At 38.8% G+C, this 25,636-nt stretch overlaps 1 protein-coding gene across 1 annotated transcript in view; it reads right to left on the reverse strand.

Annotated features, from left to right (window-relative positions):
- The window catches only part of LOC150081645 (uncharacterized), a 981,095-nt gene that overhangs the window by 517,544 nt on the left and 437,915 nt on the right, over positions 1-25,636 (reverse strand). Inside the window, exon 23 of the mRNA XM_090380575.1 lies at positions 31-222. Within this exon, the coding sequence (XP_090236701.1) occupies positions 31-222 (192 nt within the window). The remainder of the gene's footprint in view (positions 1-30; positions 223-25,636) is intronic.

Below are 25,636 nucleotides of genomic sequence, written 5' to 3' on the forward strand. Positions count from 1 at the left end.
GTAGTGCACTGATAAAAAAAAAAATTTTACCTTCACATCGAAGATTTCCAAGATCCCAAGTTCCATCTTCCTGACAACGAATAACATTATCGTTCAAGGTAGTTTTTCCTGCTAATGTGAATGTTTCTTCACAGCCAAAAAAGAAATTTGCTCTGTATCTGGTATCCACATAAAAACCATATGTTGCACCAAATGTTTCTGGGGGTGGGCCACAATCAACTCCTAATGGTTAAAAAAAATAAATTAACAAATTAATTAATTTAAAAGAATTTAATACCAAGTGAGATCAAACTTTTTTTTTTTCATATTACAATTCAAATAATTAAATAAATAACCATGAGTGTACTGCATTTAAAACCTACATATTGGGAATACAAAGCTATATTGATTCCTGGTGCAAATTAATAAATAACATATTGGTCAAAAAAATAAGCTGTACTCGTTTCTGCCCATTTAGCATTCTGAAAACCAACATGCAGCTCATACATGGTTCATTCAAAAAAATTACCATAAGCAGATGTCCTCTGCTTGTTAACAGGAGAGACTGCTTCTACAGGAATGGGATACACTTAAATAGAAAGGGTGCAAGAATATTTGCTGATGCTATCAAGGCAGTGTTAGGTGGGTCGGAAAACTGTTAGCTTGGGTGTGGGATACATGGACTAACAGATTAACAGTAGCTGCTGGCAGAGGTTAAAGTGATTCTCGCACTGCTTCTATTGGAATGAGCAGCACCCTGGAAAACAGGATGCAGGGGATTTCAGAGACTGCAGGAAATCATTCCGGTACAAATAAACACATGGGTTGTGTTAGGGTAGCTAAGAATAGGAACAGGTGCATGTATACTTGCATGTACATCAATGCTAGGATTTTGTTAAATAAATTTAATGAATTTGAGGTGTTCAAAACATCAAAGGAAGATATTGTTGGGATATTAGAGATGTGGTGTCACACAGATATAAGGAATGCAGAACTAGAATTTGAGGAGTACAATGTGTACAGAAAGGATAGACAGGACAGAAAGGGAGGACGGGTTATGATATTAGTTAAGAAACACATAAAATCGAAGGAAGTACGGCCAGCCGACATCGCTGGACAGAGCAGTGTAAGTCAGTTCATTATAACATAAGCAATGGGAGATCAAAATTGAGAGTAGGAGTGTGTTATAGGCCTAATGACTCTGATGAATATAATAAAAAACTGTACATGGAAATAGACTGGGCCAGTAAATCGGAGAGTATTATAAGGGGGAGGATTTTAATTTCCCCGATATTAACTGGAATTTGTGGATTGGTCACTCACAAACTAGCAAGGCTTTTGTGGATTTATTGGATAACTGTTTTCTACATCAGCATGTTTGGGAGGCACCAGAGGGAGTAATACTGTTGATCTGATTATTGGTGTGATTCTTCAAGCATTAAGAATTTGCAGATAAAGGAACCACTAGGTGGCAGTGATCACAGTGTGCTAAAATGGAATTTACTCAAAGAGGTAACTACTATCAGAGGTAAAAGGAAGGGTTTTGTTTCCATAAAAGTGACTACAGAGCTCTGAGACAGTATTTAAATTCTATGCATGGGGACCAACTGATGATGTTACCAACAGCAAATTCGAAATAGGAAGCATTCAAAGAATTAATCTTGGAAGCTACTAGGCTTTACATACCAACTAAGAAATATTCTTCAAGGTTTAGGCCTAAATGGATGTCAGATGAACTAATGAGACATATGGCAGAGAAGAAAAATGCATGGAATACATATAAATTAATGGGTGACATGGAAGCCTATGATAGATATAAGCTGGCCTGTAACCAAGTTACAAAGGAGGTTAGGCAGGCAAAGGCAGATTATGAGAAATCTTTGGCAAAAGATGCAAAGAAAAACATCAAAGAGTTTTTTAGCTATGTAAACTCTAGAAGGAAAGGGATGAATCAGATTGGTCCACTGGATATCGATGGTTCAACTATTGATTATCCTGCTCAGGTGGCTAACAAACTAAATGAATATTTTGCATCTATGTTCACATATGAGGGAGGGGAATGCCAGAGGTAATTTAAACTCTGGCAGTGAACTAAATGATTTTGTAATAACTGAGAGGAAATGGAGGAGAAACTGTTGAAGGTAAACATAAGAAAGGCACCCGGGTTGGATGGGATCTATCCAGTTATATTAAAGGAAGCAGCAAAGGAAGTAAGCACACCCTTAGCCATAATTATGAGAGCTTCCTTGGACTCACGGGAGGTACCCATGGACTGGAGATGTGCAAATGTGACCCTAATTCACAACGGAGGATCAAAGGGCAACACAAGTAATTATAGACCTGTTAGTTTAACTTCTGTTCCAGGGAAATTAATGGAGGCAGTGGTTAAAAAAGGATCATCTAGACAAGACTCAGGATTATCTAGACAAGACTTCAGTTATAACTCTGACATAGTATGGTTTTGTTAAGGGGAAGTAATTTGATTGGATACTATGATGTGGTCACAAAGGAACTGGATGCAGGGCATAAATTTGATATCATATACTTGGATCTTAGAAAGGCTTTTGATACTGTTGCACATGGAAGACTGCTGCACAAATTGGAGCAGTGTGGCACTGGAGGCAAATTGCTGCTATGGATAAAGGGTTGGTTGAATGGGAGAAGACAGAGAGTGATAATCAATGGACACTGCTCTTTGTGGACTAAAGTGGAGTCCCTCAGGGTTCAGAGTTGGTTCCATTGTTGTTTTCTGTATTTATAAATGATATTGATGATGGTATATCAGGCTTAATGTTCAAGTTTGAAGATGATACGAAGGTTGGCTGGGTTGTTAAGGACACTAACGACAGTACGCTGCTGCAACAGGATCTAGAAAAGTTGAGCAGATGGGCTGAGAGGTGGCAAATGAAGTTTAACGTTGACAAATGTAAAGTACTACATATGCGAAGCAGTAGCCCCAGAGTAACTTATCAACTGTGTGGTATTACACTGACAGTGGTAGAGAATGAAAAAGACCTGGGGTAACTATGCAGGCAGATATGAAGTTTTCTGAGCAGTGCAGACAGTTGCACTGCTCATGGTGTCTTGTCAATGATATACAGGAATTTTTCTAGCAGGGATAAGGAGGTTATTATCCCCTTGTATAAGGGAATGGTCAGGCCACACCTTGAGTACTGTATACAGGTCTGGAGGCCTCATTTTAAGAAGGACGTAGAGCTGTTGGAATGAGTACAAAGATGGGCAACAAGATTAGTGAATGGAACAAAGGGTTGCTCTTATGAAGAAAGGCTTAAGTTTTGCAGATTACAGTGTCTGGAGATTGGGCACCTGTGAGATGATCTGATTGAGGTGTATAAAGCCTTGAATGGTTTGAGCATGTTCAATGCTGATAGGATTCTTCCACTTGCTCAGAATCATCACCTGAGAGGGCATAAATTCAAATTGAGGATTCAATATTGGTGGAACAGACTTCCATCTTTTGTTGAGGAAGTTGATAGCCTAAATAAATTTAATGCTGAGCTGGACAGGCATTTGGACCGAATGGAGGGGTGAAATGGGAGCAGTTTTTTTTTTGTTTTTTTTTCAGGCTGATGCTGCATAAGCTTGCTTTCTTGCATCGTATGCCCCTACTAATGCTAATGCTAATAATGTGTACAATGTATTTTAAAATATATACATTCACTACTAAAATATATTCTTTATACTTGCATTAATCATTACATTAAAATAAGGTGCCTCCGTAGCCAGGTGGGAAGGAGCAGCAGTGCGTAGCACACGCTTCTTGATTAGACCGGGGTTCGAGCCTGTCACCACCAAATACGGAAGATGCGGAATGGTCAGGGAATGACCACCGCATATCCCTGAGCAATATGGCCATAGTTGCTAATGCTCCTAAAAACCAAATAACAAACATTAAAATAAAGAATGACATTTCAAGCAGCCCCATTTGGTACACCATCTGATGTTAGTGAAATATACAGATGGCAAAAATAATTTAAAAGCCACAAAAAGTTTCAGTATATCGATAGAACTCCATGAGCTATTGTTAGTGGCCATCTGCACTGCTCAGAGAACTTGATGTCTAACTCTACAATTACAACCAACCCAAGTCTTTTTTGTTACTAAACACCATGAGTTTAGTGCTATCCAAATAGCATATTATCCTTGGATCACTAATACCTACGTGCATTTACATTGTGCTAATGCCCTGCTGATGACTAAATTGATGACTAGTTAATTTACCCCAGGGGGCTCATATCTGGGTGAGTATGGGCTTGGCAAACCCAGGGTCCTGAGCAGTGCAGATGGCCACTAACAATAGCTCATGGAGTTCTATCGATATACCGTATCTTCTATTTCTGACTCTCTTTTTCTCTCTCTCTCAAGGTAACGTGGGAATTTTTTTTTTTTTTGGCTGGTGCAGAATAAGCCTCAGGCTTCCTTGCAACATATGGCTAACAATAATAATTCATGACTAATGGGGATATGTTTGCTGCACTAAGTTTGGTAAAACCATCAACTGATTAATGAAACATTAAGTGATTAGAATTTTTACTGTACTAATGTTTCAAGGATTAAATTATAAAGTAATTTTATTAAATAAAATAAATTATAAAATTATAATTTAGAATTCAAATTACAATTTGAATTAAAACTAAAAAATAAGAATTAAATTATAAAATTATTTTCTTTAAATGATCAGCAAGTTGGAAATGAAATTCCCAACCTGAGACTCAATGTGAGGATTGTAGTAGTAGAAAATTACTAGTGCCTATGCCATATTTAAGAATAATTATATTAATTTTTATCAATATATTTTAGGACAATTCTTTAATTTTTGATTTGTGAGTATAGCTGCAAAGCAACCTCATTTGGCTTGTAGAACAAGCCTTTTTTTTTTTTTTTTTTTTCTAATTTTAGCAAGCACAATGTTTTATATCTTATTTCTGAAGCTCACAGAACATGAAAAAACCATTAAACTAATCATGTCACATAATGTGAATCCTAGCCACTAAATAACCCTAATAAAGGGAAAGCCACTTTACAGTGCTAAAAAAAATTTGGAATAAAACATCAACCTAAATGAATGGCTTAACTTTTTTGCAAGATTCCCAATTCAGCAAACAGCTCCAGGCAGAATTGTCAATCAATAATCACAGTCATCTGTAATACAATATATCTCTGTGGAACTTATGGAAGTTCTTTTTTTTTCATGCCATCCTATTAACGTAACTTTAATATGATCAAAATTTATTTTCATCTCATATTTTTCACATCTTGCCATAAGACCCCCAACAAAATTACAATCCCTCTTCTGTATCACATAACAGAGCTGTGTCATCTGCAATCTCATCTGTACAATTCAACCTGCTGTCTTTACACCTTCCTCTGTCTCGCTTATCCTCATCACCTTTCTTACTATTATCACTAAATAATGAAAATACTTGTAATAAGAGCTACAGATATGTATTAATATGGTGTTGGGTTTTAATACACACTTTGCTTTTAATACGGCTTGTATTCTACATAGAATAGATTCATATAAATTTTGAACTGTCTTAAGAGGAATATTGAACCAATCTTCATGGAGGAATATTTCAAGTTCCTTGAAAGATGAAAGTGGAGAAAATCTGCTTTTTACTCTCCTCTTCAAATATACCAACAGTAACAAAATAACATTTAAGTATGGTGATTATGCAAGCCTTAAGTGATGCTTAACCTCAATTTTGCACTCCTCAAACCAAGATTGGACAGGTCCGGCTTTGTATATTGGAGAATTATCATCTTAGCACATGGTATCGTTTGTGGGAAACAATGTTTGCACTATGGGTTTAATCTAGTCACTCAGAATATCAAGGTAATCAGTCACAGAAATTTGCTTATTCAGGATAATGAAAGGACCTAAAGAATTCCAAGATAGAACTGCCCAAACAATGGTTTGGGCAGCGCTATCTCGCTATCGAGCATCTGGGATTTTCCTCCATGTTTAACAGTTGGCACAAACCAGTAGGATGATGCGCTTCCTTTGGCATTTCCCAAGCATAAGCTCTCCTTGATGTTGGAAAAAGTGTGAATGATGATTCATCTAAAAATACGATATTTTTCCAATCATTAAATGTCCAGTTTTTGTGCTCCTTACGCCACAAAATTCTCTTTCTAGCAATTTTTTTTAATTGAGAGCCACCGTATTGTGTCCATTGAGCTAAGTTAATATTTTTCATTTGAAAACCCTTGGTTTAAGAGATTAGTTTTTGAAGCTAATGAATTGTTTATGATCAAGAACTGCTTTTGCATGCAGAGTGAATGGTAAGGAGGGTCTTTGAGGTTGCCACAGACATTCTCTCAGATAGGCCAGACAAGCTGATGGAACTGATATTCGGGTGACACTCAAGTCAAGTGGACCCAATTTCGGCGAAGTTCGGATGGTCTGTGACAGCCAAATCCTCTGCTTGAACCTTCACGTTGGTGGGACTGTTAGCAATACTGGGTATAACCTCCATGCACAAGTACATGGTGGGTGACCACCCAGGTGTGAACCAAAGTAAGCAGGGATCAAGGTGTGGCGCCCACACCACATGGAGGAACGCAGCCCCTCTATGTTACCAAGCAGTACTAGGTGGTAGATGACTCTCATCAACCGGTGAAATACCACCACTTTGCTTATTGGAAGCTTGAAGTGGTGGAACCCATGTTTAGTCTATAGAGCTAAGTTCTGGTCAACCCTTCCCTATCTCTTCCATCATGCAGTATGATTGATGACTTTTGAGGTTATGATGAACGTCGTGGCAAGATCCAATATTCCTTACATTTCGAGGGTACAGCTCTAAAACGATGTTCGCAGGCCGGCCGCTAGTTAGTACACCGGACCGAACCTATTGGTAACTCTCTAGAAGGATCAGCTAGTCTGGATCAGCTCTTCTGGATCAGCTAGTGTATAATCTTGCTACCTCTACTCTGCAAGATAGTGACTGGAGGGAGTCGAGTAATGTGTATGCAGGGAGCATTGTCGAGGCCACGTTATGTCAAGGATCTGGGTATATTCTTACCATGTGTAGGCCATATCCAAAAATTTCATTACTTCATACAACATGCCCCCCCCCCACTTTTTCTTACTATTGAATACACCATGAATTGTCAAACTAATAGAGTAAGCTTATCTGTGAAAAGATCTAAACCTCCCAAACATTTCCTATTTCGTTTCACAAATATACGTGGTCTCAATTCTAATCTCAACAATGTCCATTTCCACTTGCAATCTGTCCAACCCCACGTACTTTTTCTGACAGAATCTCAGTTATCAGTTGATTCAACTACTGTTCATCTCATTTGCCCAAACTATTCGCTGTATGATTCCTTTCGCCTCAAAGGTGGTACTTGTGCATATGTCTGTCCGATATTCCCTGTCAGAGACTTGGTAATTTGGAATCTCCGCTTTTTGATCTTCTCTGGCTTAAAAAATATCTCTACCTCATTGTGTCAAATTCATCTGTTGTCTCTACCATTCTCCCAACTCCACTAATCACTTGGAGCTCTTCGTCTTCCTCTCTTTATAACTTGACTTTCTCCAGACCAACCTTCCTAATAGTGAGGTAATTTTCCTTGGTGATTTTAATGACTCAGCTGGTCGAGATGCTTTTGGCGAGAGGCTTTTGCAATTACAGTAAACCCCTGCTATTCGCGGTTTCGCGATCGCTGATTTAATTTAAAATGAAACCTAAAAAAAATGTGAATTTTAAAGCGCCGTGAATATTTTCCTCCATAAAAAAACATGGGCATGGCTAAAATTATCTTTCCCGGTCAAAACAGCGTTCAGTGGGTGGGAGGAGAGGGGTGACAAAATCACGAGCGTGGATGTTTCTCGCTAATCCTTGTTCAGTATGTGTTATGCGCTTGTCATGGAAGGTTTGGTCGTTGGCTTTTAATTTATATGCTTATAAATTGAATAAATTTATCAATTTATAAATTGATATGCTTACAAGAGTGATAAATCTACCATTTTGCAGTGTAAAACAGACTTTTTCGAGTGTGTGTTAACGGAAGAAAGTGCCTTTATTGTGGACAAGTTCTGTTTTACCCGTACAAAAATATGGCTACGAAAACAAGGGAAATGTGAAAATATCAAAGAAGGTGATTACATTAGCAAATAAAATTGAGTTATTAGACAAAATTTCTAATGGTGAAAGTGTCTCTTCAGTGGCAAAAAATTATAAAAACAATGAGTCAACGGTACGGTCAATCAAAAAATCGGAAGAAAAAAATCCGCCGTAGTGTCTGTGAAAAGGCGTTAATTGCTTCACAAATTTGCTCTGTAACTCGTGATGTTAAATTAGAAAAAATGGAAAAGGCTTTAAATCTGTCGATAGAAGACTGAACTCAAAATAAAATTCCATTAAGTTCACTCATCATTTGTGAAAAGGCAAAACTCCTTTATCAACACTTTAGGGAAACTGGTGATAGCACTGGGGGGATATGTTTTTTAGCTAGCAAAGGCACTGGTTTGAAAGATTTGTATGAAATTTCTAATAAATATTATATTTAATATTAAATTGTTTCTTATTTTCATTTCGATGCCATATGCTTGCATTTCGCTATGTACTGTCTATGTACAGTCATATTATAAAGGTACATATAATACATACATAGACAAAATTTTAGACTAGTTTTTCTTATATATTTCATACTTTGGAACAGAACCCCTTTATTACTATGGGAGCCATAACTCAGTATTCTCGTTTTTGGTATTCGTGACATTCTCAGGAACGTTTCTCGGTTTACTGTACTAATGACCTTGCACAGATCGTTCATTTACCTACAAGAATACCGGACAATCCTAACCATAAAGCCAACATGCTTGATCTTTTTCTCACAAACAACCTTTCTAAGTACATGGCCAAGTGAGTGGTCCTTTAGGCACCTCAGATCACAACTTAGTGATTGTCTCTTCTCCAATGGATCCTTTATCTCATGGCAATTCCCAACCTTGTGTTGTTTGGCATTACAAGAATGCAAAATGGGATGATCTGCAAGGTTTCTTTTCTTCTTTTCCTTGGTGGGATTATTGTTTCAAAACTTCTGATGTCAATGTTTGCTGAGATCGTATCAGTAAATTATTCTTGTAGGATAGAATCCTTTATCCCACACTGCACTTTAAAATCTCGTCCTTTATCTAAACCTTGGTTTTCCAATAAATGTGCTAAGGCCGTTCAGGAAAACAATGTTGCATATCGTAATTGGCTTGTTTCCAATTCTTCAGTTTCATTTTCGGCCTACACCAAAGTTCACTACAATTGTCAAGTTATTAATCAGTCCAAACTAGATTTTGACCAGGCTAAGAGTATAAAACTTGCTTCTTGCCCTAATGGTAGCCTCTTGTCTCTTGCCAAAGAGATTTTGGTCTCTGGTCTCTTGCCAAAGCTGTTGGATGCAACTTTTGCCCATCTATGCTCCCACCTCTCTCACAACCAGATGGTTCTGTTGTAACTTTGGCCAAGGATAAAGCTAACCTACTGGCATCCCATTTTTCTTCCAACTCGTGTATTAATGATCTTGGTAAAACACGGCCCACCATTCCCAACATGCTCCATTCAATGCCCCCTGTGGTCTTCCATCAAAAGGATGTCAGAAGGATTTTGACGAATCTTAATGCTAAGAAAGCTCCAGGTCTTGACGGTATTTCTCCACTTGTTCTCAAAACCAGTGCTGTTGAACTTACTCCTTTTCTTTGCCCCCTTTTTTCACTTTCTTATTCCAAAGGTGTTTTCCCTTCTGCTTGGAAATTTGCTCATATCCAGCCAGTTCCTAAAAAGGGTGACAAATCCCTCCCATCCAATTATCGTCTCATTGCAATTAACTTCTACTCTTTATAAAGTAATGGAGAAATCGATTAACCGCCAACTCTTAAACCACCAAGAAACCTTCCATCTGATCAACGATTGCCAGTATGAATTCCATCAAAGTCGATCCACTGGTGATATGCTGCCTTATGTTACTCATTTATGGACAAATTCAATAGAAAAATTCGGTGAAACACAAGCAATTGCTCTAGACATCTCAAAGGCTTTCGATCATGTTTAGTATAAAGGTCTTCTAAACAAGCTTCAATCTTATGGTTTTCCAACTGTTTTTTGTAATTGGTTATCTAGTTTTCTCTCTGATCGCTCACTGAAGTGATGGTAGATGGTTCTCTGTCTTCCTAAGTTCTCCACTAATGCTGGTTTTCTCCAAGGTTCAGTTCTTTCCTCCACTCTTTTCCTCTTGTATATTAATGACCTTCTTCCATTCACTGGAAATCCTATCCATAGTTTTGCTGCTGCTATCATCAGCAAAACTATCCATAGTTTTGCTGATGATAGCACATTGCAATCAATTTTCCATTTTGAGAAAACTTGCCCTGCTCAATCAGCTTCAACTTCTCGAATACCCGCTACCAATTCTTTAAATGCCAATCTCCAGGTAATTCTTCAGTGAGACAAAGACAACTTAGTTGATTTCAATCCTTCTAAAACTCAGTATTGTCTTATATCTTGCAAAAAGAATTCTTGTGCTCCTATACTTATCTTTTGTGACACTCCGATTTCTAGGCAAATTGATATATCTCTTTTCGGGGTTCTATTCTATTTCTGTTTCGGTAGTTGTTGGCACATCGGCTTCTGTGGCCATAATGCACCTCCCACGGTTTTTGCAGTACTTTGATCCAAGCCCGAGGCGGGATTCGAACCCGCGACCTTTGAGTTGCCAGGCAGGTACTTTACCCACCCGGCTAGCCCGGTTGGCCTTTTCGGGATTACCCTGACTTCTAATCTCTCTTGGCACAAGCACATTACAAATATTGCTTCCTCTGCATCTAAAAACTTGGTTTTCTCTTTCGCTCTTGGCATTACTTTTTGCGATTTGTAAAGAGTGAACAGCTGTTTGAACTTTCTTCCAAACAGCTGTTCACTCTTTACAAATCGCAAATCCGCCCTACCATGGAATATTGTTACCACATCTGGGGTGGTGCCTCCCAAAACCTCTCTCAGGCTTCTAGATTCCATTCAGAAGAGGGCAGTTATATTAATTAATGACTCATCTCTAACAGACTCCCCCGATGGTATTCTCCACCTTGTCGCGGTGGGGGCTTGCGTGTCCCAATGACCCGGAGAGCTAAGTCGATGGTAGCTTAGCTACTAGTAGGGCCTCCCAAGCCAGAAAGGTCAAACGGTAGGGGGCAGACTAAGAGAGATACCCCGGCCCTCCAGGTTGGGAGCTGCTGCAATGGGCTAGCTCCTCGTTCAGTGTAAAAAATACACAAATGCTAAATTACCTACAAGTGAAAATGAAAACGGACTGCATTTTTGGAAAAACGACTTGGCAAAAGGAAAAGGACTATGATTTTGGGCTGCTGGAATATTTAAGGCCTTTCACCCAAAAGAAACTTTCTTCCGGATGAACTGCAAAAAATCAAGTTAGACATCATCGTGTTATCAGAGACAAAGAAAAAGGGATCTAGAGAGGAAATAATGGGAGAATAATGTGAGTGGAGTCAATAAGAGTGAAAGAGCAAGAGCAGGAGTTTCTATTGCTGTTAAAAAGAAATTGATAGTCTGAGGACGAGGGTTTGCCGGTGCGGACGTGCCTTTCTGCCGCTCTTAGAACAGAGAAGTGTTTCTATGATTTATTTTCTGCTTTATTAGTTTAAATAGACATATTAACTTATTTTCTAGAGTAGCTTTATATTCCTAGTTACGGTACTGAAGTTTAAAGTAACTTAGATAGAATTTTGTAGGTATTACTTAGTATCGGAAAGGGTATCAAATCCACGTGTTTACTGTTCGTAAAGAGCCGCCATTGTTACGGGAAAATTAATCAGTACAATCTATTAATCTTGTCGAACTTCACTGGCAATTAAATTGTACTTTTAACTATACATATAACCAACTAGGTTACGTAACATAAATAATTAGTAAAAATAAATAATTAATACATAACTTGATATGGAAGTTATATAAAGGGATTTCGTAGATAACACTCGTTACTGAAACATAAATATTTCGTAGATAACACTCGTTACTGAAACATAAATATTTCGTAGATAACACTCGTTACTGAAACAAATATTCGTAGATAACACTCGTTACTGAAACAAATATTTCGTAGATAACACTCGTAGATTTCGTAGATAACACTCGTTACTGAAACATAAATATAGCGTTATAACTGTGTTGAGATACAAGTTTAGGATTTAATTTTATACTGAAATTGAAATTTTATTGAAAGCAAATCGAAATCATGACTCAAACCAGAGCAGCAAAGCAAAAGGCTCAAGCTAATGGGAATGCTGTGGCTCAGGGGAGAACTGGGGGGGGCAGTTGCCCTCTGAATCACAGCCTTTTAAGATGCACTATTTGCTTGAAGTTTGCGGAGCAGTCAGGTATGGGACATGATACTGCCATGGGCGATGTCTTTGTATGTGCGCGATGCAAGGAGTGTAAGGAAATCAGGCAACAACTCAGCGTTGTTATGGGCCTATATGAGAGCTTGAAGGACAGGGTTGATGCCCTCGAAGGATTACAAGTGAGGGGCCAATCAAGCTCTCAGCTGCCCACACCAATTCCAGAGCTTGCACTTGGTCATCGCGCAACACAGCGGCAACCCCCAAGGCAGAATGTGCTGGTCCCAAAGGAACTAGTAGTTGTTGGTGACTCTATTGTCAGGGAAACGGGAAACATGCTTTGTAAAAAGGATAGGTGGAACAGGACCAGGGTATGTCTGCCAGGGGCAAAGGTTGATGACGTTGTAGAGCGGATATCATCTTTTAAGGGCACAAAAGGTGATATAGTTGTACACGTTGGCACTAATGATATTAAGAGTAGGAGACCGGCGGAATTACTTAACAAGTACAGGTCACTGATGGAAAAAAAGTCGTGAATTAGGGTTGAATTTGAAAGTGTCTGCAATTCTGCCGACACACGACAGGAGGGAGTATATGATAAGAGCCCTGTCGATCAATTCGGCCCTGGAAAGATTGTGCAGGGCTCAAGGGGTAGAATTTTTTTCAGCCTGGTCTGTACTTGTTAACAGGAGAGACTGCTTCTACAGGGATGGGATACACTTAAATAGAAAGGGTGCAAGAATGTTTGCTGATGCTATCGACGCAGTGTTAGCTGGTCAGAAAACTGCTAGATTGGGGAGATACAAGGACTAATAGAGTAACAGTAGCCACTGGCAGAGGTGAAAGTGATTCTTCACTGCTTCTATTGGAATGAGCCGCAGCCTGGAAAATAAGATGCAGGATATTTCAGAGATTGCTGGAAATCATTGTGGTACAAGTAAACACATGGGTTGTGTTAGGGTGGCTAAGAGGAAGAGCAGGTGCATGTATACTTGAGGGTATACCAATGCTAGGAGTTTAGTAAATAAATTTGATGAATCTGAGTTATTGCTCAAAACATCAAAGGCAGATATTGTTGGGATTTCAGAGACGTGGTGTCACACAGATATAAGGAATGCAGAACTGGAATTTGGGGAGTACAATGTCTACAGAAAGGATAGAAACGATAGGAAGGGAGGAGGGGTTATGCTATTAGTTAAGAAACACATAAAATCCAACGAAGTGAAGCCAGTCGACATCGCTGGACAGTGCAGTGTCGAGTCAGTTTGGTGTGACATAAGCATTGGGAGATCAAAATTGAAAGTAGGAGTGTGCTATAGGCCTAATGACTCTGATGAGTATAATAAGAAACTGTACAGAGAAATAGAGTGGGCCAGTAAATCAGAGAGTCTTATTAATGGGGGATTTTAATTTCCAAGATATTGACTGGAATTTGGGGGCTGGTCACTCACACACTAGCAAGGCTTTTGTGGATTTATTGGATGATTATTTTTTCTACATCAGCATGTTCGGGAGGCAACTAGAGGGAGTAATACTCTTGATTTGATTATCAGCAGTGATTCTTCATGCATTAAGAATCTGCAGATAAATGAACCACTAGGTGGCAGTGATCACAGTGTTCTGTAGTGGGAGTTACTCAAAGAGGTAACTACCATTAGGGGTAAAGGGAAGGGGTATTGCTTTCGTAAAGGTGACTACGATGGACTGAGACAGTATTTAAATTCTATACAGTGGGATCAACTGATGATGTTACCAACAGCAAATTCAAAATGGGAAGCATTCAAAGAACTTATCTTGCAAGCTACCAGGCTTTACATACCAACTAAGAAATATTGTTCAAGGTTTAGGCCTAAATGGATGTCAGATGAACTAATGACGCATATGGCAGAGAAGAAAAATGCATGGAATACATACAAATTAACAGGTGACCCAGAAGCCTATGATAGATACAAGTTGATCTGTAACCAAGCTACAAAGGAGGTTAGGCAGGCGAAGGCAGATTACAAGAGATCCTTGGCAAGGGATGCAAATAAAAACAGCAAAGAGTTCTTTACTTATATAAACTCTAGAAGGAAGGGGATGAATCAGATTGGTCCACTTGATATCGATGGGTCAACTGTTGATGACCCTGCTCAGGTAGCTAACAAACTAAATGAATATTTTGCATCAACATTCACACATGAGGAGTTATTCAGCAAGGGGAATGCCAGAGGTGTATTCAACTCTAGCAGTAAGATAGAGAATCTTGTAATAACTGAGAGTAAAGTGGAGGAGAAATTGTTGAAGATGAACACAAGAAAGGCACCTGGGATGGATGGGATCTATCCAGTTATATTAAAGGAGGCAGCAAAGGAAGTAAGCAAACCCTTAGCCATAATTATGAGAGCTTCCTTGGACTCAGGGGAGGTACCCATGGACTGGAGATGTGCAAATGTGACCCCAATTCACAAGGGAGGATCAAAGGCTGACACAAGTAATTATAGACCTGTGAACTTAACTTCTGTTCCCGGAAAATTAATGGAGGCACTGGTTAAAGAAGCACTGCAGGATCATCTAGACAAGACTTCAGTTATAGCTCGGACACAGCATGGTTTTGTTAAGGGGAAGTCTTGCCTGACCAATTTGATTGGATATTATGATGCAGTCACAAAAGAACTGGTTGCAGGGAATAATTTTGATATTATATGCTTGGATCTTAGAAAGGCTTTTGATACTGTTGCACATGGAACTCTGCTGCACAAATTGGAGCAGTGTGGCATTGGAGGCAAATTGCTGATATGGATAAAGGGGTGGTTGAGGGGGAGAAGACAGAGAGTGGTAATCAATGGACACTGCTCATCGTGGACTAATGGTATTAGTGGAGTCCCTCAGGGTTCAATATATTGGGTCCTTTATTGTTCTCTGTATTTATAAATGATATTGATGATGGTATATCAAGCTTAATGTCCAAGTTTGCAGATGATACGAAGGTTGGCAGGGTTGTCAAGGACACTACTGACACTATGCTGCTGCAACAGGATCTGGAAAGGTTGAGGAGATGGGCTGAGAGGTGGCAAATGAAGTTTAACATTGACAAATGTCAAGTACTACATATGGGAAACAGTAACCCCAGAGCAACGTATCAACTCTGTGGTACTACACTGACAGTGGTAGAGAATGAAAGGGACCTGGGGGTGGTGGTGCAGGCAGATATGAAGTTCTCTGAGCAGTGCAGACAGGCTGCAAGAGTAGCTCATGGTGTATTGTCAATGATATATAGGAATTTTTCTAGCAGGGATAAGGAGGTGATTATTTCCTTGTATAAGGCAATGGTCAGGCCACACCTAGAGTACTGTATACAGGCCTGGAGGCCTCATTTCAAGAAGGATGTAGAGCTGCTGGAAGGAGTACAGAGAAGAGCAACAAGATTAGTGAATGGAACAAAGGGGTGCTCTTACGAAGAAAGGCTTAAGTTTTGCGAAATACAGTGTCTGGAGACTAGGCACCAGCGAGGTTATCTGAAAGAGGTGTACAAAGCCTTGAATGGTTTGAGCATGCTCAATGCTGATGGGATTCTTCCTCTTGCTCAGAATAATCACCTGAGAGGGCATAAGTTCAAATTGAGGAAAGACAGATGTAGGTTAGATGTGCGGAAATTTGCCTTTAGCCAGTGGGTGGTTGGTAGGTGGAACAGACTTCCATCCCTTGTCGTGGAAGTTGATAGCCTAAATAAGTTTAAGGCTCAGCTGGACAGGTATTTTGAACGAACAGAGGGGTGAAGTGGAAGTGGTTATTTTTTAATTATTTATTTTAGTTTCTTTTTTTTTTTGGCTGATGCTGCATAAGCTTGCTTTCTTGCATCAAATGCCTCTACTAATGCTAATGCTAATTGAGACAACATCAAAAATTGGCAATTTATTAATGAAAGATTTATCTCATTGGAACTGACAATGTATAGGAGAGAAATATGTATTTTGGGAATATATGCCCCAGCTAATGACACTGCCATTGCATTGAAGGATGAATTTTAGGAGGATCTGAGAGAACTAATAGAAAAAATCCCTAAGAACAAAGAGATATTTCTAATGGGAGATTTCAATGCAAGAGTAGGAACTGAACAAAATAGCAAAGTTATTGGAAGATTTGGAGAGAAAGAGAGGAATGACAACGGAGATAGACTATGCAATCTTTGTGAACAGTTCGACTTGAGAATAAACAACACATTTTTCCAACACAAGGATATCCATAAATATACTTGGTCACAGAAGACAAGACAAATTAGATCAGTTATAGATTACATTATTTCAAAACATTCAGGGACATATGTATTGAAAGATGTCAGAGTTTATAGAGGAGCCGAATGTGGATCTGACCATTTGCTTGTTAAAACAACACTGAGGTTGAACTGGATCAAGAAAATATGTGTGGACAACCAAGAATGCAGGGAAGGAAAAATGCTACAAGTGGATCAATTTAACGTTGACCTACTCCAGGATGACAGCATTAGAAACAAATTCACCCAGAGACTGGATGCTGCAATTAATATAGAGATAAAAGGTAATACTGAAGAAATCTATGAATATTTAAAAAATATTGTTAAAAAAATATCTCATGAAATCCTAGGCAAAAAGACGAGCCAAGGACCAAAAAAGACCTGGATTACAGAGAAAGTAAGAGCTGCTGTAGAGGAAAAGAAACTTGCATATCAGAAATGGCTGGGTGATAGGAATGATGCATATAGGAATATTTATGTTGAAAAGAAGAAAATAGCCAATCAGTTGGTAGTAGAAGCGAAAAATGAAGAATGGGAAAGGAAATGTGCAACTATTAATAGCAAATTGGGCTTCTAGCAATCAGCAGAATCGTGGAAGGTCCTTAAAAACTTAAGGAAACAGAATAAACACAATGCTGGTTTGCAATTAATATCTTTGAATGACTGGATGGAGTACTATGAAGGACTTTTAAAAGAAGACCGAGAAGAGTTCAAGATGATGGAGGATTTTGGTGTAGAAGACTCGGGCTTAAAAGTTTCTGTTAGGGAAGTGGAACTCCTGCTAAAGGAAGGAAGGAATGGCAAATCACATGGACCTGGAGGAGTTTACATGTAACTTCTGAAATATGGAGGAAGAGGAGTGACTGTACTGATACAAAAACTGTTAAATAGTATACTGAGAGGAGAAGAAATACTGAGAGAAATGATAACAGGATATATTACATCGATTTATAAGAAGGCCGATCAGAAAGGCTGTTCAAATTAGAGAGGAATATGCGTCCTGAACCCGCTGTTAAAGATCCTTGGAAAATGGATCAGGAACCATTTAGAAGCTCGAATCGAGGTATCAGAAGAACGTGGTTTTTCAGCCAGGAGGTCATGTATAGACCAAATCTCAACAGTACGACAGATCTTTGAAAAATGACAATCAAAGGGGAAAAAAAATCTTTATCATTTTCATTGACCTTGAAAAGGCATATGACAGTGTTCCAAGAAAACTCTTATGGGAAGCACTAAAAGAGGCAAATATTGATGGACAACTGATTAACATTATTAAGGCAATTTACAGGAATAATAGATGCAGAATTAAAGTGGGATCAGCTTTGTCACCTGAATTCCACACTTCAAAAGGCTTATTACAAGGTTATTATTATTATTATCAGCCATATGGTTCAAGGAAGCCTGAAGCTTATGCTGAACCAGCAAAAAAAAAATTCCCCAAGTTACCCTGAGAGAGAGAGAGAGAGAGAGAGTAAAAAGGAATCATCAAGAAAGAGAAGAATGATGATATCCAGCTCAGGACCCTGGGTGTGCCAAGCCCATACTCACCAGATGTGAGCCCCCGGGGTTAAGATTGTTGCATGTCGCCAACACTTTTCAAAATTTATATCGATATCTGCCTAAGATCCTGGTCAAAAAACATGTAATAAAATGGGATTGCCGATTAATAAGAACAACTATATTGACAATTTACTTTTGCAGTCGATCAGGTGGTGATAGCACAAGACTTAGAAGATGCAAAGTATGCATGTCGTCAATTGTTTGAGGAATATAAACAATGGGTTCTAAAAATCAATTTTAACAAGACTGAAATGTTGTCTTCAGGACCAGGACACGTTCTAAATATTGCAGGTTTTAAAATCAAAAAAGTTGATAAATTCAAATATTTGGGATCAATCTTACAAAGTGATGGATCATCCCAAGCAGATATCAATAAGAGAATTGCAGATGGCAGAAAGGATATCGGCATGTTAAACTCTGTTCTGTGGAGCAAAAATACCCTAAATAAAACAAAGAAACTTATATTTCAAACGATTGTACAAATTCTTCTATTGTATGGAACAGAAACCTGGACATTGAATAGGCAAGAAGAAAACAAATTGCTCTCCACAGAAATGGATTTTTGGAGACACTCAGCAAAACTTCTAGAAGAGACAGAAAACTGAATGAAGACATAAGGGAAAAAATGGAAGTGAAAAAGACTATTATTGGGTATGAACATGTAAAATGGATGCAAAAAAACAGATATCCAAAGGCTATCCTGGAAGGAGAAGAGGAAGACCTAGGAGGACATAGATGGATGGAGTATGGGAGTGCATGACAGCCCGAGGCATAACCGACCGAGACACCCTGAACTGCACTTTATGATGGGAAAAAATTCCTAACAAGAAATAACTTGTAGGCTGAGGAAACCCATTGTAAATGGAAACACTCCTCTTGAAGAATCTCTAACAGAGTCTCTCCACTTTTTGTCTCATAGATGTACTGTTTCTGCTGCATGCCTTTTCTACAGATACTTCAATGGGCACTGTTCTTCTGAATTGGCTTCTATAATTCCCGCTCTCTCTTTCGAAACAGTCCGAACACGTGCTGACACCAGACAACATCCATTTACTGTCCAACTTCAAACTCACAAAATCAACTTTTCATCTTCCTCATTTATTCATTCAACTGCTGTTTTCTGGAAAAAGCTTCCTTCATATGTCTTTCCTGAAAATTACAGTCTGCAGAAATTCAAGTCTAATGTCAACAAATATCCTCTCTCATCTTCTCGACCTCCAACCCAAGCACAGTATTTAGTACTATAGGTTCTAATACCTCTCGTGTTTGAGGTTTCATAACTAGCACACAATCGTGTGCGCATGCGCACGCACACACACACACATGCACGAACGCGTGCACACAAGCACACACACACGCACGAACGCACATGCACACAAGCACGCACACACGAACGCGCGCGCACACAAGCACACACACACACAGCCACTTAATACAAGCATAAAAAGAGCCTACTTGTAAAATACAAGTTGAATTTTGTAGTCTTTATATCTTTGATTCGCCTGTACATTTATGAAACAAATCCCCTTGTTTAAAATTTCATTTGGATTACGATTTATTGTAGGTGGTTAGAAATCGCTTTACAAGGAATACAACCATTTCAATCCAGAATAACTCCAATCAAAGTACCGGTTTTCCATATTAAGAAACGAACCTTGTCTTCCTATAGAACAAATGGCTTGGCAATAGGCTCTGCCATATATTTCAGCTTTGTGAAGTTGTTGCTGAACTGTTTTGCATGAAGCATGTAAAAATTGCAGCAATAAGAAAAAAATGGGATGAGTTGAACTAAAGATCTAGAGCCACCCTACATAAGTTACTATATATACCAATACATATTTCAATACAGTTGCTCTAGATAAACAAATCAGCAGTCACCTTTACTCCTACTAAATGTGCACAAACAATGTGACTTCTTTGGAATCCAGACAGGTTAGTCATTTCCTTCACGTACTTTTTTTACACAGTACACTCAAAAAATTTGCAGAATCACGTGCTGGATTTTAAATGGTTTGCGTTATGGCCATAAGTTTTCGTGGGGTGGTGTCATTGCACTTGGTGCAGATGCATGCCAATGTACTACGTGAACCACTTCACTCATGTGTCACAGCTGACTGATTGTGTCATAGTTTGAACAGCGTGCCAATATCAAATTCTTCTTTCAGCCAGGGAAAAGTGCTACAAAGATAATGCAAGTATTACAGAAGGTTTATAGCTGCTTTGAAGAAAATAGCAGTTTATGAGTTGTTTAATCAGTGTATTCTCTGACCAATCTGATTAGATAGTATGATGCAGTCACAAAAGAACTGGATACAAAAAAAAATTTTGATATTATACAGGGTATCTCAAAAATATTGGTACAAACGTTTAGGTGAGGGAGGTAACATCTAAAGGAATGTGAATCACATAAGAACCCATGACTGGAAACGTCACTGTAAGTCGGTACACGGCGCTGTTCATCAGTTTGCGAGAGGGAAAATTTCTGGTTTACTCATTCAAGCAGTAGTCGCCACACGAAGAGCATGCATCGATATACGAACTGTGAGCTGGCAGACATGCACCTAGTGTATGGATTAGCAGAGGGCAATGGACGAGCCGCTCAATGAATTTATGGACAATGCTTCCCAGACAGACATGTACCAGACCACCGTTTGTTTGCGTGTGTGCATCAAAATTTGTGCAATTATGGGTCATTTAGAGGTAACAGGAGTAGTGTGGGCAGACCACATGCGACACAAACTCCCGCCATGGAAGAATGTGTGTTGAATAGCATCCAGAATAATCCTACTACAAGCACACGTGCCATTGCCTCTGCCTTAGGAGTGTGTCGTTGCAGTGTACAGCGTGTCTGGCACGATGATTCCTTACACCCCTTTCATCTCCAAAGGGTTCAGTTACTGCTCCTCCAAGATCATCCTGCATGTGTGGCTTTTGCACAGTGGTTTCTCCAAGAAAGTGTTCAAGACTTGTATTTTCCAGCCTATGTTTTGGTCACTCTGGAAGGCTTATTCAATCAGCACAATGCTCGTGTGAAGGCTCACAACAACCCACATGGTGTGCGCCCCCATGTAGCACAACATTGCTTCGCAATAAATGTGTGGGCAGGTATGGTCGGTGACTGCTTAGTCGGCCCGTACCTGTTACCATCCCGCATGAACTCCGCTAAATATTGGATCTTTCTTGAACAAGTTCTACTAGGGTTACTTAACAATGTTCCAGAAAATGTGAGACGCAACATTTGGTTTCAACATGATGGGGCGCCTGCCCATTATAGAAGGTGTTTTCGTGACCATTTGAACAGGAGTTTTGGGCGTCGATGGATTGGCTGTGGTGGACCCGTTGCCTGGCCTCCACGCTCACCTGATTTATCGAGCCTTGATTTCTTTCTGTGGGGGGCCCTCAAATCTATTGTGTATGAATCGCCTGTATGGATCTCGTGGCGAGACTCGTCTGCGCTGCTGCTACTGTCAAAGAAACTCCGGGTGTGTTCGGCCGTGTCCACCAATCCATGCTGCGTTGGTGTCACGCATGCATCGCGTCGCATGGTGGAACCTTTGAGCATCTGTTGTAACATCATGAAATGCATCCATCTCGTACTCCATTGTTAATATTATGTCAAATAAATGTTTGCCACTAATTACTGTCTTGTGTCATTTCTGCTTCTTGTGCCTCTGCTACTACTTTCCCGTGATGTTTCCGGTTATGGGTTCCTATGCGATTCACATTCCTTTAGATGTTATCTACCTCCGCTAAATGTTTGTACCAATATTTTTGAGACACCCTGTATCATTCAATTTCAGAAAAGCTTTTGATTCTGGTGCATGTAAAAGACTGCTGTATAAATTGGAGCAGAGTGGCATTAAGGGCAAGTTACTGCTATGGATAAAGGGATGGTTGAGTGTGAAAGACAAAGAATGGTTAGCAATGGACTTTGTGGATTAATATTATTAATGTATCCCCCTCAGGGTTCGGTACTGATCCCATTGTTGTTTTCTGTATTTATTAATGATACTTATGAGGGTATATCAGGCTTAATGTCTAGATCTGCAGATGATACAAAGGTTAATTTAATGGCAGGGTGGCTTAGAATTAGCATTAGCATAGCACATGATGCACGAAAACAAACTTATATAGCATCAGTCAAAAAAAAAAAAAAAATAAAAATAAAAAAATCTTCTAATTTCACCCATCCACTCACTCCAAATTGTTTGTCTAGTTCTGCCTTAAATCTATTTTTAAGCTATCAACTACTAAAACAGATGGAAGTTTATTCCAACAATCAACCACACGCTGATAGAGGCAAACTTCCACACATCTATCCTACAAATGGCTTTCCTCAATTTGATTTTATGCCCTCTCAGGCAATTATACTGAGCAAGAGGAAGAATCCCATCAGCATTGAGCATGCTCAAACCATTCAAGGCTTTATACACCTCAATAAGATCACCTCACAGGGGTGCCTAGTCTCCAGATACTGTAACTTAAGCCTTTCTTCATAAGAGCAACCCTTTGTTCCATTCACTAATCTTGTTGCCCTTCTCTGTATTCATTCCTGCAGGGTGTCAAGACTAATGCTCAAGATTTCTAAGAGGTAGCTAAAGATATAATGATTTATGCACCAACATCGAGCCATGATGATGAAGAGGTTGAAGAAATGTACACCGAAATTGAGTCTTCTAGATGAGCAGAAAACCCACTACACTATTATTATGGGGAACTTCAATGCTAAGGTTGGAAAAAGGCAAAACAGCGCAGAAAGAGGAACTATAGGAAATTTTGGAATTGGTGAAAGAAATGAAAGAGGTGAAGACTTGTGGAATTTGCAGAATCTCAAGGACTGTCAATAATGAACACTTTTTTCAAGAAAAGGGTTAACGGAAAGTGGACATGGAAGAGTCCAAATGGATTAACTACTAATGAAATCGTGAAATGATGTTACCGTCCTGAGTAAGGTAAATGTTGGAAGTGATCACAGAATGGTAAGATGTACACTTGATATAGATGTAGGAAAGGAAAGAAAAAAACTGACTAGAGTAAATAATACAAAGGTCTTTGAGATAACAGAAGAGGAGAAAAAGCAGTATGTACTGGAACTTAAGAACAAGTTTGAGCTTCTGCAGACTGCTGGAGACCAAGATATCGACAAGGAATATTACAACTTTCTGAAAGTGATAAAGCCCAAAAAACCTATAGGGAAAAAGAAATCCAAAGAAGAAAAAATTAGTCATGAAACACTTGTCATGATGAACCGAAGATGACAAATGAAGAGCAAGAAAAACACTGACAGGGAGAAAATTGAGTATACAGGCATACCTCGAATAACGAATAGGATGCGTTCAACGAAATTACTTCGTTAAGCGAAACTTCGTTTTCAGAGGTAAAAATACTATGGCCAGAATAGGGATACGTTCCTACGTAAAGAAAATGAAAAGCTTTTTTTTGCGAACAAAGAAAAGTTTTATTAAATAAACAGTCAACTTACATACAAAGTGAAATCACATTTTAAAATATAAGTCTAAAGTTGATTGTTTATGCTCTTTTTCTCTTTCATTTAACAATTGCCTATACGGAGTTATTGCATTTAACACTGATCGCTTAAAAAATAACACTTCTTCCTAAATCAGGATCATTTTCACTAAAAAAATTTAAAACGTTTTCAATGTCATTTAAGCACCTTTTTAAATCTTTGGTTGTTAACACTTTTTCGGCAGGAACTTCTTTAACTTCGTCTTCATTATCTTTGTCTTTGTTGCTAACAAGGTTTTCTAAATCTTCCACTGAAAAACCATCATCTTCTGCATTCAATAAATTTCTAACATCCTCTTCATCGACATTTTCGAAACCTATTGATTGAGCTATCTGGATAACTTCATTTCTAATTTCTTGGATGTTATTTTCTTCTTCTAGTACAACTTCTGGCCATATTTTGCGCCAAACTCCATTTAAGCATTTCTTAGTGCCTTCTTTCCAAGAACTATCAATGTTTTCAATTGCATTTTTAATGGTGTAGTTTTTCCAAAAGGTTTTAACTGTCATTTCCTCTTTATCCTGGCGCCTCCGTAGCCAGGTGGGAAGGAGCAGCAGTGCGTAGCACACGCTTCTTGATTAAACCGGGGTTCGAGCCCGTCACCACCAAATACGGAGGATGCGGAAAGGTCAGGGAATGACTACCGCATATCCCGGAGCAATATGGCCTTAGTTGCTAATGCTCCTTAAAAAAAAAAACCAAACAAACTCTTTATCCTCTAGTTCAGTTAAACTGCTTAATGCTCGACGCAGATAGTAAGCTTTAAATGATGCTATTACTCCCTGATCCAATGGTGGAATCAGGGAAGTTGTGTTTGCTGGAAGAAACACAACTTTGACAGGAATGCATGTGTCCAACGTGCTAAGATCAGTAAGATGTCCCGGAGCATTGTCTAACAACAAAAGAGCTTTTTCTTCAAAGTTGTTTTTTTTTTGACAATACCGTTTTACTTCAGGACAAAAGTGGTTAACAAACCAATCAGTAAATAACTCCTTGGTAACCCACGCTTTTCTATTTGCTTTCCATATTACAGGTAAATTCATTTTTATGTTACCTTTTAACGCTCTCGGATTTTTTGAATGGTAAACTAATAACAATTTTAATTTATAATTGCCAGAGGCATTTGATCCAAAGAGTAACGTTAAACGGTCTTTGGCTGCTTTGAACCCAGCAGCTGATTTTTCTTCAATAGAAATGAAGCTTTTTGTTGGTAGCCATTTCCAGAACAAACCGCTTTCGTCAACACTGAACACCAAATTTGGAAAATTTTCACGTTCAATTATTTCCTTTAGTTTTTCTGGAAACTTATTTGCAGCTTCTCCTGTTAATTTTACACTATAAATCCTGGCCCGTTTTTTAAATTTCTCGAACCAACCACGAGAAGCCCCAAAGGTTTCCGTAATTTCTTTAGTTTGTTTAGATTTCAGGTGATTAAAGTGGAATATTGTTATGTTAAATGGGGCTTGAAATTGCCGACTTCGTTATAGCGAAGCTTCGTTATCAGAGGTAACATTAACCGAGGTATGCCTGTACTGAGTTATGCAAAGCCATTAGAAAGAGACTCAGAGAGGACTTAAGAAGATTTAACACAAGAAAAGTAGAACAAACATTAAGGGAAAACAAAGGATTTAAATCAGCAGCCATGAGCAGTAATACAGAAAGACAAATAATACTGAAACTGAAGAATAGCGATAGTGTACTTATAAACAGCAGAGAAGGCATAATTCAAATAGCAGAAGACTACTATAGAGAATTATACAAGGAACGAGGGAATGATGCCAGCAGTGGGGAAGATGGATTGCAAAGTAGCAACACATACGACATACCCGATATTCTTCCTGATGAGGTAGAACATGCATTGAAGAAAATGAAGAATCAGAAAGTCCCAGGGGAAGATGAAGTTACTGTAGAGTTGTTAAAATTGGGAGGAAGAGACATAACACAAAAA

This window comes from Mastigoproctus giganteus, chromosome 8, assembly GCF_048544385.1.
Source record: "Mastigoproctus giganteus isolate SK-2022 chromosome 8, ASM4854438v1, whole genome shotgun sequence".
Taxonomy (NCBI): domain Eukaryota; kingdom Metazoa; phylum Arthropoda; class Arachnida; order Uropygi; family Thelyphonidae; genus Mastigoproctus; species Mastigoproctus giganteus.